Genomic DNA, 24,374 nt, shown 5'->3' with positions numbered 1-24,374 from the left:
ATTTGTAAACATAATAATTCACATAATTCCAATCATATCACCAAGCAAGCGATACTTTGCAGATGATTTTGTAATTAAATTGTTTCACATATTTTTTCTAACTGTACATTTATTTGTATATTTTTTCCAGTTACATTGATCTAAGTGAATGTCAGTACATGTGGCCATATTGCACACAACCTTTATATTATGGTGCAATGCCTACAATTATTAATGTTACTATTCTTAATGGACTTGGAGTTTCTGGTAGAATTTTAGGAAAACCACAGTGGTATCCGTACATCCCCCAGTTTGGTCAACATCTTGAGGTAATTATATAATTTACATTGTAATTTGCATTATTTAAATTGTTAATTAGTTTTTATGTAAAATTGGAAACTGTTTTAATAACTGATTCCTGCATAGGATAGTTTTTTGTTGTGAAAGGTAACGTGCAGTAACTGGTTAGTACATTGTATTATATGTATTTTATGCATAATTTTAGTGATGTGCCTTGATTTTAAATTAAGTCGTTTTAATGTTATTTCTCACGTACTTAATCTTGGATTTGTTAGAAGGTAGTGCTGACCAAAGACTAACGCTGAACTTGTCAGATTTCAGATTTTCATTGTATAGAAAACTTGTGTAGCAATATTTTGCATTTTCTGTGCCTGTCCATCTTCTACAGTGCAAGACCATTATTCAAAGCCGTTTTCATTTATTGTTTCAACAAAAGCGTAATAAAAAGTTATGTACTTAAAATCCAATTTGTTAAATGTATTATATAAAAGATTGTAACACATTCATCGCCATTATTACTCCATACCAGTTTATAATACAACTTATAAAATAAATTAGTTACTAAACACCTTAGTGGTGTAGCATGTTGCAAGCAAGCTGACAGCATGATGTGCAGTGTGATGAACTGGCGAAAACTTTGTAAATAGATCTTACTATTTTTTATAAAAATGCTAAAAATTAAATTAAGTTATTAGTGAATGAGGATCTAATCCTGTGCAAGACATCCATTAGAACTTCCTCAATCAGCCTCTGTGGGTTGATAGTCCTTTTCCTACCATTTACCTTTTATTATCTTTGTATACCTTTTTCTGTGTTTAAGTACCATGAGGTTTGCTCAACTATGGTACCATGCTGAAACATAATAGTAGCCAGTCTGTTTATTGTAGTTGCCTCTTTTTTTAACAAATTTTCTGAGGGGATGCATAAAAGGCCAAACCCTGGGCCAAGGTACGTATTAAATAAAGCTAAACTTACTATTCCTTTTAAAATCTAAGTGAGGTTAAAAAATGAAAATTCTCAGAAAAAAATGTGAGCGAGTCACCTCAATGGCTGATGCATTAATTCTAAAAGTACATAGCCTCCAGTTGTGCAAGTATATTACATATAAGTCTTTTATCTTGAAGCTAGATAAAAGAAGATGAAGCTGTTATACAGAAAATGTATATATAAGAACCATTTTTTAACATTTTTAATGGAGTGGATTGTCATAAGTTAAGAAGTAAAACATAGAATTGAAATATTGAGAAATAAGGGTTTTGTAAATTTGTACACCATCAGGTACTGATAACAAGTGTAGAAAGTGAAAGGTATTCTGTAATACAGAAAGGAATGTACTTGGATGGGATTTGTGTACCCTTTGCTTTTTAATTTTCCTGTTAGCTGAGTAACAATCTGGGACAAAAATTAAAAATGATAAGCTTTGGATTTTAATTTAGTTGAAAACAGGAATGTGTTAAAAGTAATGAATAGATTCATTGATGGAGTAGGATTTCAGTGTGAAAGTAAAGAGTGAAACAAAAGTAATGAAATAGAAAGGTGAATAGTGAGGAGTTAAATGTCATAAAAATTTAATTCCTATCGTTGTAGGAAATCATGTAAATTACAATATACTGATAGTAGCAGAATTTTATTACTCAAAAAATGAAATTATTTAGAGGATTGATGAAGTAGAGAATGTGTTAAAAGCAGACTGTTAACAGATAAGAAAGCTCTTAATCAACAAAGAAAGCTATTGGAATGATAATTTAGAATGAAATGAGATATAGAATGAATTTAGAATGATTTTTTTTACATGTCAGGTATTTTATTTTAAAATTAGATAGCAAGTTAGGTTGAGTTAAAAGTTATCAAAGTCTTAATACACGTTTTATTTGGAAGAGAAAGGAACTCTACATTGGAATAAAAACTATTTTTATTCAACATTTTTGTTCTAGTAAAATTTAAATTTTAAACAATTTTTAAAATCTATAAGCAGTGTTTAAAATATAAACCCATTTAACATCAATAATTCAAAATAAAATGAGGTCATGTAGTCTCAGTCTGTTTATAGATAAACTTTTCAACAGAGTAGAGTGCTTTTAATACAATTATATATTATATATGATTGTGTTTTTAAACATTTGTGTTGGTTATGTCTTCCAAACCATTTAGCAGCCTGTTAATAGCTTAATAAATAACTGAATAATAAGCATCGTTGAACCAGGAGAATGGTATTTGTATGTATAGTATTATATTTATAAAATTACTATCTCTTAAACAATATCATTTTATTTTTACAGATATAAACCATTTTAATAACAGAAGTACCCACTCATCGAACGTAAGTCTCAGGCTAAAACATGCTGAGGCTAATATATTTGCTATCAGAACTATTTCCAAGTTTTAGCTGTTAATCTGTTATGCACTGTTTTATAAATAATGAGATTTAATATGAGTAATTTTAGTCTTATTTTTCTGAATAAATTTGTAACCGGCCAAAGAAACTTAAATTTTTAACATTGACTGATAACAACAAAATGAAACTAGGTAATAGGGCTCTTTTTATTAACATAAGACATCTTGTATTTCTTCAAAATTCTTTTTACATTTGATTAAATAATGATCTCTAAAAATTATTGATTTATAAATGTTCATTATTGTTTGTTTTTGGTTTAGGTATCGCTGACTTACAGTGAGGTATTGTGGCCATGGTCTGGTTGGTTGGGAGTTAGTTTATCAGTGACCAGAATAGCTTCTTCATGGACTGGACTGGCTCAAGGGCATGTTGAGTTGACCGTTGAGTCTCCACCTGATGAGGGTGAAACAGAACCTCGAACTTCTACTATTAAACTTGCTATTAAAGTTCAGATTATACCAACACCTCCTAGACAGTCAGTATATCCTTCAAAATGTTGAATTACATGGATTATTGTTGTAGTTGTATGAGTAGTGTGGAATTATTTATAAGTGGTCAAACCAATAGAGATAAGAAATTGTAAATTTGTGAAATATATGATGCAAGCAGAAGGGTTTATTAATCCACATTTTATAGCTTAAAAAGAATGCTTAAACGTCTATAATTTTGGAATTCTTTCATTAAGATCTGTTTAAACCAGATTTCAATTGATTTTTAATGATAATATAATTTTTGTTTATAAAATGCATTCAATACTATCACACAAGTTACCCAGCAATATTACTTAGTAGATGCACATTCACTGATGTACATTTTATGAAAAGTATTTTACTTTTTGAATGTCAGTGAATAGGTATAAGGTGTAATGATTCTCATTTTTATTATTTTGTTTGTGTATTTCATGATAATACTTTTTTTAATTACAAAAAATATCTTTGAACTGTAGGAAACGAATACTATGGGATCAGTATCATAATCTTCGTTATCCACCTGGTTACTTTCCTCGTGACAATTTACGTACTAAAAATGATCCTCTTGATTGGAACGGAGATCACATTCATACCAATTTCAAAGTGAGTATTTAAATGTTAAGGTATTTAAAATTTGATGCCATTTTTGTTGTTAATTTGTATTAAGTTGGCTAATAATGAAATAGATTTGTTTTTGTTGCATTTTTCATTTTAAATTTAGGTTAACTAATTTAGAGATGCTTAAGATTAGCTAATTTTCATGCTTTACTTACCTTGTAAAACTCAGATTAAATTTTTCACCTGCTAATCTTTCTCTATTAGTGAAGAAATTGCAAAATATACCGGTACTATTTTTATGACTGATTTTTGCATTTTTAATGTTTCTGAAATTATTTCAGTTGATTTTAAAAAGTATTATGTATACATGTATGCCACTAATATTTTTGTAATAATTATGTGCAAATAAAATTGGATTCACCCAAACATTACATTTCATTTTTGAATATTTTAACAAAAAAAAAACTACATTCTACATACAAATGTAATTCATTGGAAAAAGCATGTAATGTAGTAGACCAGGTATCAAGAAACATTACAGGGTGTGCATGATTTAATAACTATGTTGTTAAAAAACATGTACAAAAAGATATCTAGATCCATTAAATTAGAACTACTTTTGTCAGATTGCCCTTCCATGTATCAATGGAAGTGTATAAGATGGTGATATATTCTCATGACCAAAACAAAAACAAGCTAGATTACAAGTTAAATAAGTAACAGTATTAAAAATAACAATCTGATCTAAAGTTCCATGACCTGACCATGGTATTTTAGGTCTACTTACTTTAGAGTTGTTACTTAGATCTGTTTAATTTAAAGTTGTATGGTTCTTTCCAGTTTGTAAACTTTACTTACGTTAAGTAGAATTAAGCAATTAATGGAAAAGCACTCAAAGAACTGATAGTGTAAGGTTAAACCTCTTTTTGTTGATCTTCCATATAAAATAGTAAATCTCTTGTGTGTAATAATTAGGTATATTTACCATAATTAGGCCATTTACCTTATCCCAGTATTACAGTACCATTGTGTTTAAACCCACAGTATGAAAGGATATGAATATTACTGTAATGCTTTGTGTTTTCAATGTAGATCTGGTTGCCATTGTTGTTGAACTTGAATAAAAATCAATTCTCTTTTCTTTTATTTCCTTTTTTTTATCACTTTTTATTAATGAAGTAGTGTGTCTTTTTATATTAGTATCCTTTTATTATGTTTAACAGTGATTTTCAGCCTGTCGTTTCTAGTCATACAAAAGTAATTATTTACTGTAATTAATCAGTCTTCTGTATTAAAATTAATAAGTAACGTGTTGAAACTGTTTCATATTGTTTATGGTTTAGAAATGTTTAAATCATAACATTGAAGTTCATATTAAAAAATGTTTTCCTGTATTCATGCTTTTAAGCATATTTTATTTATATTAATGTTCTTATTTTAGTTTTTATCTTTTCTGAAATATGTCTGCATTCATCAGTACAGCTAGTTTATTTTAATTTCTTGTCACAATAAAATTGTTAAATTTACTACTTTTTTAAACTTCTTATTTTGTCTGTGTACGTTTTTAAATATATGTATCATTTGTTTGTTATTCATGGTTTTTGCTTTTGTCAGCTTCTGAGAACTCATTGACCATCAATTGCTTGGTTTGAATTAAATGCTTGAAAATTCAGTGACTTTTCAGGTATTAGTTTTCAATCCCATTATTGCACACCGAGTAAACTAATTTTTTATAAATATATACACATTATGACCTTTGGATTTTTTATATTTTGGTGAACATTTTTTAACATTATGTTTGTGGTAGCTAAATTTTGAACTTTGTTCATGAATGTAGTAAGTTATCATTAATCTCTGGATTATTTAATGAATTCCTTTATATCTATCTTTTTTCATAATAATCTTATACAAAAGTATTTATTTATCTTATGTGAGAAATATTTGTTTTTTTTTTGTTTTAAATCATGCTCTGTATGAAAACTTTCACCCAATTCTATTATTTTTTTAAACTAATTTGACCTCACCTTCTGTCTTTTCAGTCTACCTGCCATTTTATCCCATGAGAAATGAATTTTATAGCAAATATACATTAATAAATGAAAATAAATTACTGTGTGAATGTATTCTTAGTGGAACAAAGTTGCAGGTTGCATGCTTAATGTTTGTGCTTAGAAACTTTGTTACAAATTTTTGCATACAATTACTAATTAATTCTTCATGTATATGAATATGTAGCTAATATACAGTACATTTGGAAAGTTGTGTGCAGTATGCTTTAGAATTATGTGGTGTATTCTATTCTTTCAGCATTAGGTTGGTTGCCCTTTGGGTTTATTGGGTGTTGCTCTGTAATAAACTTAAAAGTCGTTTGTTGAGTTCTGATTGAATGTGTTTCGTTTTGTTGTTTTCTTTATCGGAATCAATTGTTGCGAAAAATGTAATGGTTCTTTCGGTAGAGGAATGCATTTTTCTTACTGAACACGTCTTTCATAAAGATGACAAGTATACTGATTTAGTGAAGCACAGGTTTTCTGAAAAGTTTCCAAATACTCCTGTTTCTCACCACAATGCAGTTCAAATTCTTATTTGAAAAATTTTGGGTAACAGTCTCTGCTGAAGACACTGATTGAAGTGGAAGACCTAAACTAAACGAACAGAAGCTGCTTGATATTTTGAACGCTATGGCCAAAATACCATCAGTCAATGCATAAGTAAGCACAACAAAAAGATATTGGACTTGCTATTGCATGTAAAACTTTAAGAAAAGAACTGAAACTATTTCCCTACAAAGCGATGTGTATTTAAGAACTGAAACCTACAGATCATGCCAAAAGACTAAATTATTGATCAAAATTCTATAGATTTCCTTGATATTACGTTTTTTTTTACAGATGAAGCATGGTTTCATCTGGGAGGTATATTAATTTTAAAAATACACAACTGTGGTCAACAACTAACCCCCACGAATTACACGAATAATCTTTATACGCTGCAAAAATTGGAGTCTGGGTCAGTATGAGTAGAATGCACATTGTGAGTCCAATCTTTTTTGAAAGTACAGTTAATAGTGTGATTGTTATTGTGCTGTTTTAAAAAACTTCAGTAATCAGTTAACAGAAGTGGAAATCAATCACAGTTGGTTCCAAACAAGTTGACACCGTAGTGCATAAAGCTAACACATCAATGGCTTTTTTTACAGATGTTTTTGGTTGATGAATCATTTCATTTTATGGTCGGCATGCAGTAATGGCATATGTTCAAGACATTCCAGTACATCAGCTTGTTACGTGTTTGAAAACAAATTAAAATGTGTGCAGTGTTTTTCTGATGTTGGAGGAGGTCATTTTGAACACCTTTTGTAAACTCTTCCAGTTATTAGAATATTCGTTTCTATAAAATAATGAAATAAAAATATAAGTAATAATTAAGAAAGTTTCTTCATTACACCTCCATAATTCCAGTGCACAGCAACTTTCCAAACGCACTGTACTAATAACCAAAGCCTTTCATTGAACTTAATGATGCGTTTATGCATGACCTAGTTACATATCATGCTTACATGTTTTATTTTATATATCTGTAATTATTGGATTATTATTTATTTTTTTACAGGATATGTATCAGCATGTCCGTAACAATGGTTATTATGTTGAAGTGTTAGGTTCTCCATTAACTTGTTTTGATGCATCACAGTATGGAACTTTACTTATAGTTGATCCGGAAGAAGAATTCTTTCCAGAGGAAGTTGCTAAATTGAAACGTGATGTTGATAATGGTTTATCTGTTATAATATTTGCAGACTGGTATAATGTTACAGTTATGAGAAAAGTGAAATTCTTTGATGAAAATACAAGGTATGAAATATGTTTTAAGTGTTAGTTATGATACGTATTTTATTTGTTTATTCAATTATTATTTTTTTTAATTGATTTTAAAAATGTTTAACTTTTCTTATTACTTTCTCATATGTTGTAGCTTGCATTACATTTAGTGTAATAATTACTTTGTAGTTCTTGGTCATAATGCCGAACATAATTAAAATTTGGGCAAATTAATAAGTTGAGTTAAATTCCTGCTGGCATCAGAATTAAAACCTTATTTTATTTATCAGTTTAATAATTTCAGTGCAATCTTAAGTTCCTATTTTTCCCCTTATTTTATAGTTTGACAAAGAGTAAGGACTTGTTAATAAATGTGTTTATTATTATGAGGTAAAACATATGTTTAATACAAGGGTGGAGTGAAAAGTTTGGTGGGCCTCACACAGAGATGGCATTAGTATGCTTAACTTCTTGATAGTGTCACATATTCCATTCTTCATTAGTTTACTATAAGTGTTTCTAGTTGCTGAGCATCACTTAATATAGTATTTACAGTCCACTAAAGTGGAGAATTACAGAGTTTTTTGGAAGATGGAAAAACTGGAAATTTGTGCAGTGATTTTATACTTTTTTGTAAAAGGCTTAAGTGTAAAGGAAATTAAAGAAGAGCTTGATACAACATTAGGAGACTTCTCCATCAAATATAACAATTAAACACTGGGTGGCAGAGTTTAAAATTGGTTGAACACGCATTAGTGATGAACCATGCAGTGGATACCCTTGAAGTGACTACACCAGAAATTATAGAAAAAGTGCATAAAATTGTTTTGGCAGATTGACGAGTTACAGTGAATGAGTTAGCAGAGTTAGGTTTGTCAACAGAGAACGCGTGTACAATATTTTGCATGAACATTTGGGCAAGAAAAATCTGTGCGCTAGATGGGTACCATATTTGGTCATGCTCGACCAAAAAGTGTGCTGAAAAAACATTTCAAACAATTGACTCAAGCCCTTTTGTCATGATCAGAGGAATTTTTACATCGATTTGTGACAGCTGATGAGATGGGTTAATCATTACACCCTTGAGACAAAACAACGGTTAAAAAAAATATGTTGCAAAAGGACAACCAGCACAAAAAAAACAAAAACAATTTTATCCGTTAACAAAGTTATAGCAAGTGTTTTTTTTGGATGTATATGGAATAATTTTCATTGATTATTTTAAAAAAGGTGAAATAGTAATTGAAAAATCTTATGCGACCCTATTGCCGCATCTCTGTGATGAAATTAAGGAAAAAAACCACATTTGGCGAAAAAAAAGGCTTTTGATCAAGACAATGATCCAGCTCACGCTTCAGTCATTGCAATAGCAAAAATCAACGAATTATGGTCTGAATTGCTCTAACACCCTCCATATTCATGTGATCTGGCTCCCAGTGACTATCACTTGTTTCCTGACTTAAAAAAATGGCTTGGAGGGAAGAGATAATCGACCAATAATGATGTTATTGCTGCCGTAGATGGTTATTTTATGGCGCTGGATAAATCAAAGTATTGAACTTTTTTTTTTTTGTCCGACTATAATAAAACGTCTAAGAAATTCAGCGGAATTAGCTCGCTTACCGTCAATCAACTATTACTAAATACGGAATTTTGACGATTTCGTCGGTCGTAGTGATGGTTGGGCGTTTCATCTTTCATCACCTACAATCTTTTCGACCACGTTTAAATTCAGCAGCCCAATAATTCTTTACTCTCGAAAACGAAGGGAAAAACCTTTAAAGTGGAATCTAACTCCTTTTGTATGTCCGTCGGGATTAAATCTTTTAAAACAAACTACTTTATAACAGCGGGAACTTCATTTTTATTCTTTTTTCAGAGTGTACCAAAACTTGTTTGCTTTATTCGATCGCCATGAACAAGTAACTAAAGCACGCGTCTGAAACTTCGCAGCGTGCTGGGGAATATTTGACAAATATATTCGCCATTTGGTCATACTTGCACCATCTTTATGTCAGGAGAAGAATTTTCCGAACGGCTCCATGTAAATTGAACGAAAACCATTGGAATTTTTTTAGCCATCATCATTGCTTTATTTTTAGAGTTGTATTTTGTCATATAGTGCCGGTAGAAAAGCTCTTTTTTATTGTGGGTTAATGGTTGGAAATTCTACTTGTGTACTTTCAGGGAACTCAATTTCTTATCGGCAGTGTGCTAAATAAATCAAAATACTGTGTCTAGTAACTGATTTTAGTTTCTTTGCTTTTATTTTTTGATGTAATCATTGTCTTTAATTATATTGTTAGAGAAGTGGGTTGCATTTTTTAAAATACCAAGATTAAGAGTCTGTCTAGTCATTTTGGGAGTTCTAATTGAAAATTATACAGATTGGTAATTAATTAATAGGTATCTTTATGTATTCAAATCTTCATATCTGGTATTTTTTTTTTGTCTTCAGTCATTTGACTGGTTTGATGCAGCTCTCCAAGATTCCCTATCTAGTGCTAGTCGTTTCATTTCAGTATACCCTCTACATCCTACATCCCTAACAATTTGTTTTACATATTCCAAACGTGGCCTGCCTACACAATTTTTCCCTTCTACCTGTCCTTCCAAAATTAAAGCGACTATTCCAGGATGCCTTAGTATGTGGCCTATAAGTCTGTCTCTTCTTTTAACTATATTTTTCCAAATGCTTCTTTCTTCATCTATTTGCCGCAATACCTCTTCATGTGTCACTTTATCCACCCATCTGATTTTTAACATTCTCCTATAGCACCACATTTCAAAAGCTTCTAATCTTTTCTTCTCAGATACTCCGATTGTCCAAGTTTCACTTCCATATAAAGCGACACTCCAAACATACACTTTCAAAAATCTTTTCCTGAGATTTAAATTAATTTTTGATGTAAACAAATTATATTTCTTACTGAAGGCTCGTTTAGCTTGTGCTATTCGGCATTTTATATCGCTCCTGCTTCGTCCATCTTTAGTAATTCTACTTCCCAAATAACAAAATTCTTCTACCTCCATAATCTTTTTTCCTCCTATTTTCACATTCAGTGGTCCATGTTTGTTATTTCTACTACATTTCATTACTTTTGTTTTGTTCTTGTTTATTTTCATGCGATAGTTCTTGCGTAGGACTTCATCTATGCCGTTCATTGTTTCTTCTAAATCCTTTTTACTCTCTGCTAGAATTACTATATCATCAGCAAATCATAGCATCTTTATCTTTTCACCTTGTACTGTTACTCCGAATCTAATCTAATCTTGTTCTTTAACATCATTAACTGCTAGTTCCATGTAAAGATTAAAAAGTAACGGAGATAGGGAACATCCTTGTCGGACCCCCTTTCTTATTACGGCTTCTTTCTTATGTTCTTCAATTGTTACTGTTGCTGTTTGGTTCCTGTACATGTTAGCAATTGTTCTTCTATCTCTGTATTTGAACCCTAATTTTTTAAAAATTCTGAACATTTCTTTCCAGTCTACGTTATCGAATGCCTTTTCTAGGTCTATAAACGCCAAGTATGTTGGTTTGTTTTTCTTTTATCTTCCTTCTACTATTAATCTGAGGCCTAAAATTGCTTCCCTTGTCCCTATACTTTTCCTGAAACCAAATTGGTTTTCTCCTAACACTTCTTCCACTCTCCTCTCAATTCTTCTGTATAGAATTCTAGTTAAGATTTTTGATGCATGACTAGTTAAACTAATTGTTCTGTATTCTTCACATTTATCTGCCCCTGCTTTCTTTGGTATCATGACTATAACACTTTTTTGAAGTCTGACGGAAATTCCCCTTTTTCATAAATATTACACACCAGTTTGTATAATCTATCAATCGCTTCCTCAACTGCACTGCACAGTAATTCTACAGGTATTCCGTCTATTCCAGGAGTCTTTCTGCCATTTAAATCTTTTAATGCTCTCTTAAATTCAAATCTCAGTATTGTTTCTCCCATTTCATCCTCCTCAACTTCCTCTTCTTCCTCTATAACACCATTTTCTAATTCAATTCCTCCATATAACTCTTCAATATATTCCACCCATCTATCGACTTTACCTTTCGTATTATATATTGGTGTACCATCTTTGTTTAACACATTATTAGATTTTAATTTATGTACCCCAAAATTTTCCTTAACTTTCCTGTATGCTCCGTCTATTTTACCAATGTTCATTTCTCTTTCCACTTCTGAACACTTTTCTTTAATCCACTCTTCTTTCGCCAGTTTGCACTTCCTGTTTATAGCATTTCTTAATTGCCGATAGTTCCTTTTACTTTCTTCATCACTAGCATTCTTATATTTTCTACGTTCATCCATCAGCTGCAATATATCGTCTGAAACCCAAGGTTTTCTACCAGTTCTCTTTATTCCGCCTAGGTTTGCTTCTGCTGATTTAAGAATTTCCTTTTTAACATTCTCCCATTCTTCTTCTACATTTTCTACCTTATCTTTTTTACTCAGACCTTTTGCGATGTCCTCCTCAAAAATCTTCTTTACCTCCTCTTCGTCAAGCTTCTCTAAATTCCACCGATTCATCTGACACCTTTTCTTCAGGTTTTTAAACCCCAATCTACATTTCATTATCACCAAATTAAGGTCCTATCAATGTCTGCTCCAGGGTAAGTTTTGCAGTCAACGAGTTGATTTCTAAATCTTTGCTTAACCATGATATAATCTAGCTGATACCTTGCAGTATTGCCTGGCTTTTTCCAAGTGTATATTCTTCTATTATGATTTTTAAATTGGGTGTTGGCAATTACTAAATTATACTTCGTGCAAAACTCTATAAGTCAGTTCCCTCTTTCATTCCTTTTGCCCAGCCCGTATTCACCCACTATATTTCCTTCCTTGCCTTTTCCAATGCTTGCATTCCAATCTCCAACTATTATTAAATTTTCAACTCCTTTTACGTGTTTAATTGCTTCATCAATCTCTTCGTATACACACTCTACCTTATCATCATCATGGGCGCATGCAGGCATATAGACATTAACAATCGTTGTCGGTTTTGGTTTTGATTTTATCCTAGTATTGAACTGGCATGCAATAATATCCAAAATGATCTGAATTTTTGTGATTGAAAAGATAAAAGGCAGAGGATGTTTATGGCCGTTTTAAAATATGTTAACTGCTTATTTATAGAATTGTTTTGTCAAGTTATTTGAAAACCTTAATTATGCATTTGTTGCTGTTTAAAAGAGTTTTTAATAAAATAATGAAAAATCAACCAGACTTTTTAATTTCTCTTTAGTTATGTCTTCTCTTTATTTGTTAAAAATTATAACAGTTCAGATTCTGATATCTTCTTTTGTCAACCATACTGTAATTATAAAAAAATTAAAACATACAAGTGGTTATCCAGAAAGTAAGTTCTGAAGGGCTATTAAAGAGGATAAAGAACATACTCTAATAAGATGTTTTTTGAAGTACAAATGTTACTATATTTTTCTACATAGTACTTGCCATTGTTGAGCAATTTAACATAGCGAGGCACCAGAAGTTGTACCCCTTCATCATAGAATGATGCTGCTGGTGACCCAAGCCATATATTAACAACTTGTTTGAGCAGCTCATTATCATTGTAGTACTGTCAGCCAGCAAGGAAAGTGTTAAGATACAGGAACAGATTATAGTTACTTGGTGCAAGGTCTGGACTGCATGGTGATAATCAAACTATTCCCAGTCTAATATTGTGTCATGGTGGCAGCATACGGGCAAGGTTATTGTGAATCAACACAATGCCCTGAGTAAGCAAAACCACATCATTTATTCTAGACCACAAAATGCAATTTTTTCAGTGCTTTGCAGTAGACATCACTGTTGATCGTGCAGCCTTGAGGCAAGAAGTTGACAAGCAAAACTTCTTTTACCTCCCAAAACACTGCACATGATCTTCCAAGTGGAAAACATTGACTTGCATTTTGTCTTTCTGGATGATCAAGTGTAATGTCAATCCATAGATTGTTAATATCTTACAGGCATTATATGCAAAATCCATGTCTTGTTCTAAGTGACTATACAGCTCAACAAGTCATCATCTCTGTGCTGAGTTAAAAGTTCCAACTCACTGGACAATCATTTCATTTTGTAATTTTCTAAAAATATCTTAGGCACCAAGTATGCACACAATTTCCGATAATTCAGTTACTGGGTACAATTTTCTGTAGAAGCAGTTGTGAAATTTTTGAAAATTGTATGAAAGAGATGTGATCATAGATTTTCTGTTCTCTTTAATCTTGCCACAGTGAGTGGCTCAGTTTCTTAAGTATGAACGCATATTAAGAATCATACTGACTAAACAACTGAATAAGAATAGCATCAAACCCTTCCTAACTCATCAGCTGACTCAGCATACACTACAATTGTAGTGCTGCAGCAGGAATATTTAGAAATGGAACTTACTTTCTGGATCCACCTCATATTAATAAATATGAGTCTGTCTTACTTTGTAATTAAGAGATATGCTTTGTATGTAACTCTATAATAGCTAATAAGATAATTGATTCTTGAACAGTATTCAGTTTTTATTCAAATGAAATAAGCTTGTAGGAAAATTGAGTTAGTTAATTTAACAAAAATATTCCTTCTTTTGTATGTTCACAAATCCTATTTCATTATGCCATTGTTATTCTACATAATTATTTATATTATTTATATTCATTATTCATTGAAATGAAAAGAAGTTAAAATACTCTACTTGTCAGACAGTACTAAATACTCAGCATTTTGAATAATCAGATGCTGGTTTTCTGAAATTTGTCTCAGTTTCTACATATTTTGTAATTTCACGATGTTGTAAACTACATAAATAAAAATCAGTTTCTTCAGTAAAAAGTTTTAATAGAATTAAGCAACCCATTTGTGAAAATATGCTTCTGTATAAAATTAAATCTATGGCCAGTAAGAAATGATGAAGATAAAACTGTTTATGCATATTTTATTTAAATAGTTATTTCACACAGAAAACGTGATATGTAATCTACACTGTCATCCATCTTAAAATAAAATATTTTTGTTGTAAATACTAATTTGAAGACAAAAATAATAATTGAAACTGGAAAATTCCAATATAAGAACAAAATATTTTTTAACTTGCTCCTCTCCTGCAAACAAAAATTTACAATTGAATTGATGTAAAGCCCTGAATACCTTAACTGACATCTCTTGACAGTATCAGATGTGGCAACACTAATGTGTGTTGGCATTATATGATGAAAGACATAGAAATTAAACTCTGACTTGTTGCCAAATTGAGTTGTGATTCTGTAGGGGTTATAATTGTTTAGTTCATGGAATAGAGTGAAATTTGTAAAGAAATTAAAGGAAACTGAACAAAATTGACAATAAAATCTTTTCACATCAATTTTGGTTACAGAATGGCTATAAATGAAACAATATTAAGTTGTTTAGTAGTCTTAAAAAATTTATTTTGTAATATTAAAGACTGGTATTTGGTGATGTTCTTAATAAATTTATTACAGACAATGGTGGATGCCGGATACAGGTGGGGTTAATGTACCTGCATTAAATGATTTATTGTCATCTTGGAGTATTGCTCTTGGCGATAGAGTATTTGATGGAGAGTTTACTCTTGGTGATAATACTGTTTATTTTGCTTCTGGAACTACAATTGCTCGGTTTCCAGAAAATGGTATTGTTCTGTCATTTCCTCTTAAAGATCAAGGTATGTGTTTTATCTTTTTATTATTTATCACTACTTTACTGTTAGAAACTAATTAGTTACATTTATTCTTTTGTTATGTTTTTAAATTGCTCTTAAAATAAATATTACTAATGTGGTCATAGTTTGTAATAGTTATTATGGCCGTTAAGAAATTATTGTATTAATTTTAATGGTCATTGCTGTTTAATTGTAGTACTCTTTTTATGTTTTATTTTGTAAAAAAAAAATTGAAAAAAATTAAAGATCAATAATACAGTGGAATTCTATTATAAATTTTTTATGAAAAAAGAGTTACCAATTTAATTGGAAATCTATGTGAAACATGATGTGTTAAGTAATTTTAAAAGCAGTTAACATCTATTTTGTCACATTTAAGAGATCAAATGCCCTTTCGTTGAATAATTTTTTATCAGTAAAGTTGCCATTTCATATTAACTCTAAAAATATTTAACTCTGGTATTTTAAATTTGACTACTTAATGTAGCATATGTCAAGTTGTAACCAATATTTTTCATTTTATAGTTAAACTTTCCTGTGTAAAACATTATTTGCCTTGTCTTATTCACGTAAAAAATTTTTTATTGATATTTACTCCACTTTCTCAAACTTTTTCTTATAAATCTGATGTTTCTTTGTTTGGATTATTATTCCATTAGATTATCATTTCTCAAATTTTCCTGTTAACATTATATTTTCAACGACATCTTTCTGCTCCTGATTGTTTCATGTTTTTCTACCGTATAACTTAATTGACTTATAAAAGCTTGTATTATGTCTTTAGACTTGACTAATATTCATAACACTTGCATTGATATAGTAGAGATATAAAGACAATTAAGATTATTTAATTTATATTTGCTTGTTTAATCTTTCACTACTGCTTGCTTTTGCTGTTGTTTTGGATATATGCTGGCTGGTAAAAAGAATTTACTAGTGTAAATCCAGGACTTGTTATTAGACAGTCTCATGGTATAACTGTTCAGTAATGGTGGAATTACAGTAAATTAATTGACTTTTGTGTGTGATGCCATTGGGTCAACAGCACAAATTAACCATTATGCAGTTAACCTGGTTATTATTTTTAATGTAGTCATTTTGTTGGATATTTTCTGTTTGAGGTGCAGTGTGATGTCAGTAAAAATAATTCTTGATTTTTAAATAAAATTTTAACAAATATTGAAAATATTTTTTCCAAAAATTCAAACTGGTTAGAGAGAGTAGTAACTCCTTCTTCCCTAAAAATTTAGTGATGGAAAGCAGCTACCAGCTTCAAGAAATAAAAGAAGGCCGTGCTGGTTGTTTTGATCTTCAGTCCAATATTATCTTAATTCTCAATCTTTTGGCTTATATAATCACTTTCACTTCCTTACCTCTTTCAGTTTAAACTTTATGCAAAATTAAAAAAGCTGCTTCTACCTACGTTTCTGTGATTAATTCCCATTTTACAAACAAAAGTTCAAACCATTTATACTCATTATATATATACATATATGTATATATACACATCATACATTATTTACTCATCACTTCCCTAGCTATAACAAAAAAAAAATCTTTCTTAAATAATATTTTAAAATAAAAATGGGACTTGAGTAATCACTGCCTAATTTGATACAATGTTTTTAATAATAATTAATATACTTGAAATAATAAGGGTGGTGCTAAAAAAAAGAACAAGAATTGTTTTCTGTTATCAAGTAAGTTGGAAGTGCTGCCCTTTCTCGCTAGGTGTGTTTTTCTAGACACTCCCTGCTCAGTTGGCCAGGTAATGTTCATGAGAAACCATTGCAGAGGACAAAGTGATTGTTTTAAATCCCCTCCCAAAATTCTCTTGGCGATTGTGTGATGGCAAAATTTAGGGAATAACATGCCAACATCAAATTCTGTTTCCTGTTAAAGAAAACTGTGGCAGAAACTGTTTCATTGATTCAGGAAACTTATGGGAAGAAGCTTTAAGCCAGGTGAGAATTTATGATGGTTCAGAATTGGTGAAATGTCACTTGAATATTAACCCTGTACAGGTCGCCCCTGATTATCCAGAATAGACGAAAATGTTCAAAAAGTGCGTGATGTCATCATGTTTGATTGTTACAGAACAGTTGACGAATTGGAGGAAATAACTGGAATTTCCTGGAGTTCATGCCAAATAATCCTAACTGAAGATTTAAACATGAGATGCAAAGTTTGTTCCACAACTGTTTTTCAATAACCAGAGGGAGAACTGACTGAGAGTATGCCAGGAATTGAAAGAACAGGCACAAACAGACCTGGACTGTTTGTCAAAAATGATAGCAGGGGATGAATCTTGCTTGGTGTTACGGCTATACCTTGAAATAAAACGGCAGTCCAGCCAGTGGACCAAAAAAAAACACAAAAAGACCAAAAAAACCACAGAAAATTTTTTACTTTTGATTTTGATTTGATTTTGTGAAATCAAATGTTAAGTCTTTGATGGTTTGTTTTTCCAACTTCAAAGGAGTTGTTCACTTTGAATCTGTTCCTCAGGGCACCACAGTGAACCAACTTTTACTATCTGCGAATTCTGAAGCAATTGTGTGAGGCAGGGAGAAAAAATGACGTGAATTGTGGCGATTGGGGGACTGGCTGTTTCATCATGATAATGCACCTGGCTGCACAGAACTAAAAATTAACCTGTTTTTTATGAAAAATGGACATCTAATGGACAGTATTTCGAAGGAAATTGATGTTTTCAACACGTTATGTTAAATAACAAAAATTTTAATAAACAATTTTTGTTTTTTTAGTTACCCCTTTGTATAACCGTTTAAACAATTATTAATTGACATGTGATATTTTTCATTTTAGGATCTGAGGTTTTAGGAATTGAAGTAAAGAATATTGAAAAAGTGCCAATACTAGGTCTTCTACAAACACAGTCTTTGGATAAAACACCTAGTGGTAGAATAGTGGTTTATGGAGATTCAAACTGCCTTGATAATAGTCATTTACAAAAAGGTATGTTTAAATTAGTTAAAACTTTGCAAGCAATGCGTTATTTATAATAACAATCTTCTATGTATAATTAATTTTGCCTGATTATTAAATAAAATATTTGTTGCTTATGAATTAATGCTTTAGTATTTTTCTTACTTTCAGACTGTTTTTGGATGTTGAGTGCAATGCTTGATTTCACATCAAATGGTCATATGATTAGTTTGTTTGCTGATAATAAAGTCAAATTTACCAGTAAGAATAATGATCTACCTCAAAGAATGGAAGGAAATCATTTATATAGGTAAATACCTGTTCAATGATGTCTAAATTTGTAATTTTAGTATTTCTTCATGAAAGAAACTGCTTTTATTTGAAGACTTACTTCTGTAGAGCTACATGATTGAAAGAATTACATTTTTAAAGCTTGTACTAATTATTGTACTTAAAAGTACCCCGTGTGTTTTTAATATTTTCCTAATAGGCCTGATTGTTTAGAGATTGTATACTAATATTAGTATTAAAGTGTATTTAAGAACAGTGTTTTAACTATATTTTAAGAATTTAAACAAAAATGTCTCCAGTGATGATTGTTTCAATATACTAGCCATTTAAAAAAATATTGTTTTTCTGGCCTCAATATAAGTAGGAATTTTTTTTGCACTGAACTGTCCTGTTTAGCAGTATTATTATGATACATTATCAGTTTTGTAAATTCAGTTAATGACAGTATGAAAAATAGTTTTTGAAGGAAAGAAGAATTTCCATTAAAATTGTTGGGAAGGGAATCTGTCATCTCCTAGAATAGAATAGACTTTTTACGTTTGGTCAGATGTTTTCTTTTTAATACTGATAGTACTACAAAAGTTTAATATTTTACTACAAAACAAGTTTAATATAGTATAAAACTCAGTCTTTTCCCCCTCATGTGATTCATAAGATAAAACACTGTAAAAACAACCCTTTTTTCTTTTGTGATATGTTTTAAAATTAAACAAAATTATTTTTACTTTTAAAAATTAAAAATTTATTCATACTGTATTCGAAAAGAACAATTTTTGTGTCCTACTTTATGAGTTGGGCATTTGAATATTTGATAGATTAACATTTGATATTCAATAAAAGCAAGCCAACTATCCTCCCAAACTATCATTCATTACCTGTTATTCCATATTCTTCTAGTAATACTGTTATTCCAAATATAGTATTATTTAATATTACAAGGTATGTAATTACTTATGAAAACAGGAGATTGAAATAGGCATTTGTATATAACATTCCATTTAAAGCTCTATTGTGTTGGCATAATTTGTTTTTATAGTTAATTATAATTAATATTAGTAATTTAATTAATGTGAAACAAAATCAATAAGAAAAAAGAATTAAAAGAAAAAAATGTTATAAATAAATGCCATTTTGATTGAAATTCATCATGTGAACCTAAAGCATGGCTTAAGATGAGAAGATTTCCAAATTTTTTTTTGTCATCAGGCTTTCTTTATTACAATTATTTGTTTTTACCCACAACTTAAGCAGTTTTTTTTAATAGTAATTATAGATTACAATTTCAGTATTATCCATGCTAAAAAACCCAAATGTAACTACTTTATCTGTAATTTCAGGTATTCAAAAGTTTTAGAAAACAGAATGGGTTCACTTCAGACTAGACCATTGCCACCGTGTCCACATCTTATTTGGAGCCTTCCAAATCCATTAAATCAATCAGCACCAACGTAAGTGACTCTACCCATTCGGTTTATCAGTTTGTGTGAATGAAAGTATTAATGTTTTAATGTTTGCTTGTATGCATGTGTCTTTTACTGGTTGATCAGACTAGGTCAGATTAGTATTTCCTATTACTTATGGAATGTACCAGTTTTTGTCTTGAAATCAGTTTTGGCTCATGATATAAACTGATAAATGCTAAATTTTCATGTTGGTTTTATCTTCTGTACTTGTTTAAATTATAATGTTAACAAATGTTTATATTTTTATTACCTGTATAAAATTTGAAAGAGTTTAAAAGGCTTAGCTCACATTCAGTAGCTTGCAACTGTTGACATTATTTTTCCAAACAATTTTTTTTTTTTTATCAAAATACAGGTTTCTTGCTATAATATTTCTTGGAAAGCAGTAAATATTTTATAGACTATTAGGGTTTGTGTGAAAATGGCACATACAGTTGTTTTGTATTTGTATTTTATGCTGAGTTGTTTTGTATTTGTCTATAATCAGACAAATGTCTTTGTCTGATTATATCTTGGTTAATATGTTTCACTTTAAAAAAATGTCCACAATACAGGGTATATAATATTTAAAAAATATAAATCTTTTTTACTTTATTTCTCTGGAAATTTATTATGTATTTGACAATATTAACTAATTATGTTGTTGCAAAAAATTATTGTTAGTGTTTACATAGGATCTTTGCTAATAGAAAAAAAAATTATTCTAAGAATAATAAGAATTAATTTTTATAGAACAGAAGCATATAAAAGCAGAGTGTACTATTTTCCCTTCTCCCATTTTCTATTATTTCTTTCATTTTTATATCATTTCTTTCTTTATCACATTGATTTTTTTAATATTTGTTTACAGGAATTTGTATAAGTCGCAAAAGTTACTTTCAATTAATATTGAGGGTGATTTACCGATTTGGAAAGGAGGTTCTAATAAAGATGTTGCAGGGGGTCTAGGTTCAGGAGTTATTGGTGGAGGGGGAGCCATGTTATGGGATAGTGTGGTAGGGGATAGTGCTAGTACTTCAGACTATGTAAACGAAGAAGAACTAGATTCATTGCCTGTTATGGTGTTGTTGATTCTTGCAGTTATTGTTTTATTTGGTGTGTATCGTTGTGTTCGTGTTGACAATCGTCCAAGAAGAAGGCGCGCCGCTCGATTACGGCGTATCATGTCTGTTCTTAGAGCACCAGTTGTTTAATTTATTATTTATCAGTACTGTCATTGGTAAGTTCAGTTTTAATTCAATGTTATGTTATTTAAGGTTGGTGGTTATTAAAAAATGTTATCTTTTATTTTATTACCTTTTAAGAAGGATGAACTACTGCTATACTCATTAGCCCCTAATAGCTGCCAACAGCCTGCAAAGAAACTATGTATAAGGTGATATCATGTCTAACAATCTCATTTTACTTAGATGTCTATAGACCATGGCAGTAAAGAACTGGAGCAATTCAGTTTTTTAAAACATATCAAAATAAAACTTAGATTAGTTTAAAATGATCAATTAAATTTTTAAATTGAACAGTTGATTAGAAGTGTGTAATGATTTTAAAGTACTACTTAAATACAGTATATAAGAGGTGTTTAAATTTATTATTTAACTTAATTTTTGAGTTTAAACTCTTTACACTGATCATTCTTTTTTTTTAAAGAAAATTTATTCACTGCCATCACTCATTACTAATTTATATAAATTTATAAAGAAGAAACCACATGACCAGAGCTGATAGGAGCTGGTTGAACAGAAGTGGATTTAAGGGCTTTAAAAATATTAAGTGTTTTAATATTTTTTATTTTTTTAGATTGACATTATTTGGTGTTAATATAAAGTAGATGCTATTAAATTATGTAGATAAGAGTTTATTAACTTAATTATAAAAATCAGTTTATCCGTTTAGGTATGCACTTTTATGAGATTAATCAGTCAATAAAAAAATATAGATTAAAAGTATTTAATGCAGCTAGTTTGTTAGTAGCCATCATATTGTGATTCATATGTATTGAATATGGGAATAATTAGAATGATGGAATGAAATTATAGATTTAATGGACTTCAGTAAAAGGAGGACGTTCTCAATTTGGCTTGTGTGTATTATTTTTTCAAACCTTATTATTGGAAAGAAATTCCAAGCCATACTCCTCACTAAATATTCTGATTTCCATGATTTTTTATTTTGACGAGGAATTTTCTCTGTTAGTCTAGTTGTACAATTTTTTTTAAAGTGGAATATTTTTTTAAAGAAAAAATTTAATTTTCAACATAGACATTTGTTAATTTTTACATTTTCTTTTGTTTCTGATGAAGAGGTTGTAATGTATTTACACTTCTTACAGATTATATCGGTATTTGTCCTATAAAACTCAATATCTTGTATTGTTGGACAACCTTCTTTTTTTGTTAATAGGTTACTGATCTTTCTCTTTGATATAGCTTGTAAAACATTGAATACAGTTCTGTACTTTCCCATTTTTCTTCCCATCTCTCAGTTACAGTGATTACTTCATAATTATACTTATTTTGCAGTAAGCAAATTAACTTTAAAGTTAACTTTATTTTTGCAGGTAATATTGAGTTGTTCAAATGCAAATTTTTTTGACTGATGAAACTGGTGATCATCCTAACTATGTTCATTTAATTGAATAACAAACAGTTATTATTGCATGAAGAGAAGTGAGCTACTTGTTCAGTTTGTTGAAAAATTAAATGAATGATTAAATTACAAATGGCTTTGAACATTTCAAGATTATGTAAATTAGCCAATACTGATATTTGATTATTATTAAAGAGTAAAATGTCTGTTTTTATTAAGTATTTCTGTGACAGAATGGATTACTTTTGTTACTTTGTCATTTTCAAGATAAGACATCTTAAGTTTGCCATCTTAAGTTTTGATAATCAGGATGAACCTGATTAATCTTTGTTATACTGGAAGAAACTTGGTCTTGTTACTATATTGAAGCTGTTTTGGATCATCTTGAAAATACATTATCTTTCCTGTTTGATGGTGGGTGAAGGCAATGTACTTTAGTCTGTTCTGCATACCACTGCCAGTGTTCTATACTAGTATTAAGCATTCTCTCTTTTTATGAATGGGTAAATATTGTGTAAATTAACAAAAAGAGGCATAGCATCAGTAATTGTTAATATTGTGATCTGTAAATGAACTTTATTTTATTGACTACATTATGGAATGAAAAGATGTAATCTATTTTTGAGCTTAATTTTTCTTTTAATACTAATAGTAAGTATTAATTTAAACGTTTGTGTTTCAATAATTATTGGTTGGTTTATGATTGTTTTTAAGTACTTATAAGTTAAACTTTTTTTATATTTATTTAAGTGTCACCATAATTCAGTATAACTAATTAAAAAATCAGTTTCTGAAGAAATTTAACCGGTGTTAATAATAAACCTAGAAAATCTAAATTTTCTAGATAGATTAATTATTATATAATAATTATTTCATCTGAAATGATTATAATCTATTTTGTGTATATTTAATATTGTAGATAATTGAAATTGTAGAAGTATTTTTAGGTAGTGTTATAATGATTACATAATAATATCTAATGTGATTTTCATGGAGAAAAATCTGGCTGTTAAAGAGAGCTTGTCCTATATAACAACATATTTTTTTTTCAGAATTGACAAAATAAATTGAACCTTAAAATAAAATTTTATAATTATTTTACAAATTTTTCATTGCTATCCATAAGCCAAACAAATATTTTGTCTTCAAATTATCCCTGTCTGTCCATTCATACATCAATCCTGATATTTCTAACAATTTTCCTCCAGCTGGGGTGTGACTGAATAGTTTGTAGTTCAGCTGACTACTTTCACTTCATATAACTCTTGTAGTGAGTGGGGTTGGTGAGATTGTTCTTCTAGGAACCCTGAATTTGTCAAGTGGTTGTACAGCTCAAAATTGTTGTGATGCACTGGTTCCATGTGGGTTAAAATTCTCTTGTTTCTCAAGAGGTTGTAACAGAGATGTGCACCTACCTTGTAGAGGCTTCCTTGAAGATAGGTCATAATTTCTTAGTACCTTCCTCTTTTTTCTATCTCTGATGTTTTTTGTTTTAGTTAATACCACCAAGAAAAACATATATTTCAGTGGTGACAACTCCATCAGTCCTTTAAATCCTTTGTATATTCTACAAAGCTCCTTTTCATGTGTTGTTATATATTTCATCAGGCCTACTCCTGAATTTTGTTTTAAACTAAACACTAGAAGTCCTAACTGAGTAATCAGTTCATCCATTGTCCCCACAACAGTAGAAGTGATTTTCTTTCCATTGTTGAACCAAATGTCTAATTGAAAAACTTATGCACGGACTGTCTTCAGCGCCAAATTCTGCTTAATTGGAATACCCACTCGCCAAAATCGTTGGGGGCTTTGGTGGTTGGGTTTCAATTAACCACACATCTCAGGGAATGGTCAACCTGAGTTTGTACAA

The 24,374-nt window shown here is 30.1% G+C and overlaps 1 protein-coding gene across 2 annotated transcripts in view; it reads left to right on the top strand.

The window, feature by feature from the left end:
- S1P (membrane-bound transcription factor site-1 protease) overlaps positions 1 to 23,607 on the top strand; it is a 74,512-nt gene extending 50,905 nt beyond the window's left edge. Inside the window, exons 10-19 of one of the 2 annotated variants that reach the window (XM_075359960.1) lie at positions 131 to 308; positions 2,935 to 3,149; positions 3,621 to 3,747; positions 7,315 to 7,556; positions 15,016 to 15,218; positions 18,045 to 18,194; positions 18,336 to 18,474; positions 19,793 to 19,903; positions 20,769 to 21,137; positions 22,476 to 23,607. In XM_075359960.1, coding sequence (XP_075216075.1) covers positions 131 to 308; positions 2,935 to 3,149; positions 3,621 to 3,747; positions 7,315 to 7,556; positions 15,016 to 15,218; positions 18,045 to 18,194; positions 18,336 to 18,474; positions 19,793 to 19,903; positions 20,769 to 21,111 — 1,708 coding nt within the window. In that variant the 3' untranslated portion in view covers positions 21,112 to 21,137; positions 22,476 to 23,607. The remainder of the gene's footprint in view (positions 1 to 130; positions 309 to 2,934; positions 3,150 to 3,620; positions 3,748 to 7,314; positions 7,557 to 15,015; positions 15,219 to 18,044; positions 18,195 to 18,335; positions 18,475 to 19,792; positions 19,904 to 20,768; positions 21,138 to 22,475) is intronic. The other variant, XM_075359961.1, reaches the window with a different exon arrangement.
- Positions 23,608 to 24,374: the final 767 nt, after the last annotated feature.

The sequence above is a fragment of the Lycorma delicatula genome, chromosome 3 (assembly GCF_047948215.1).
Source record: "Lycorma delicatula isolate Av1 chromosome 3, ASM4794821v1, whole genome shotgun sequence".
In the NCBI taxonomy this organism is placed as follows: domain Eukaryota; kingdom Metazoa; phylum Arthropoda; class Insecta; order Hemiptera; family Fulgoridae; genus Lycorma; species Lycorma delicatula.
Note: the sequence above shows the minus strand (reverse complement) of the source record. Positions and strands in the feature narration are given on the sequence as shown.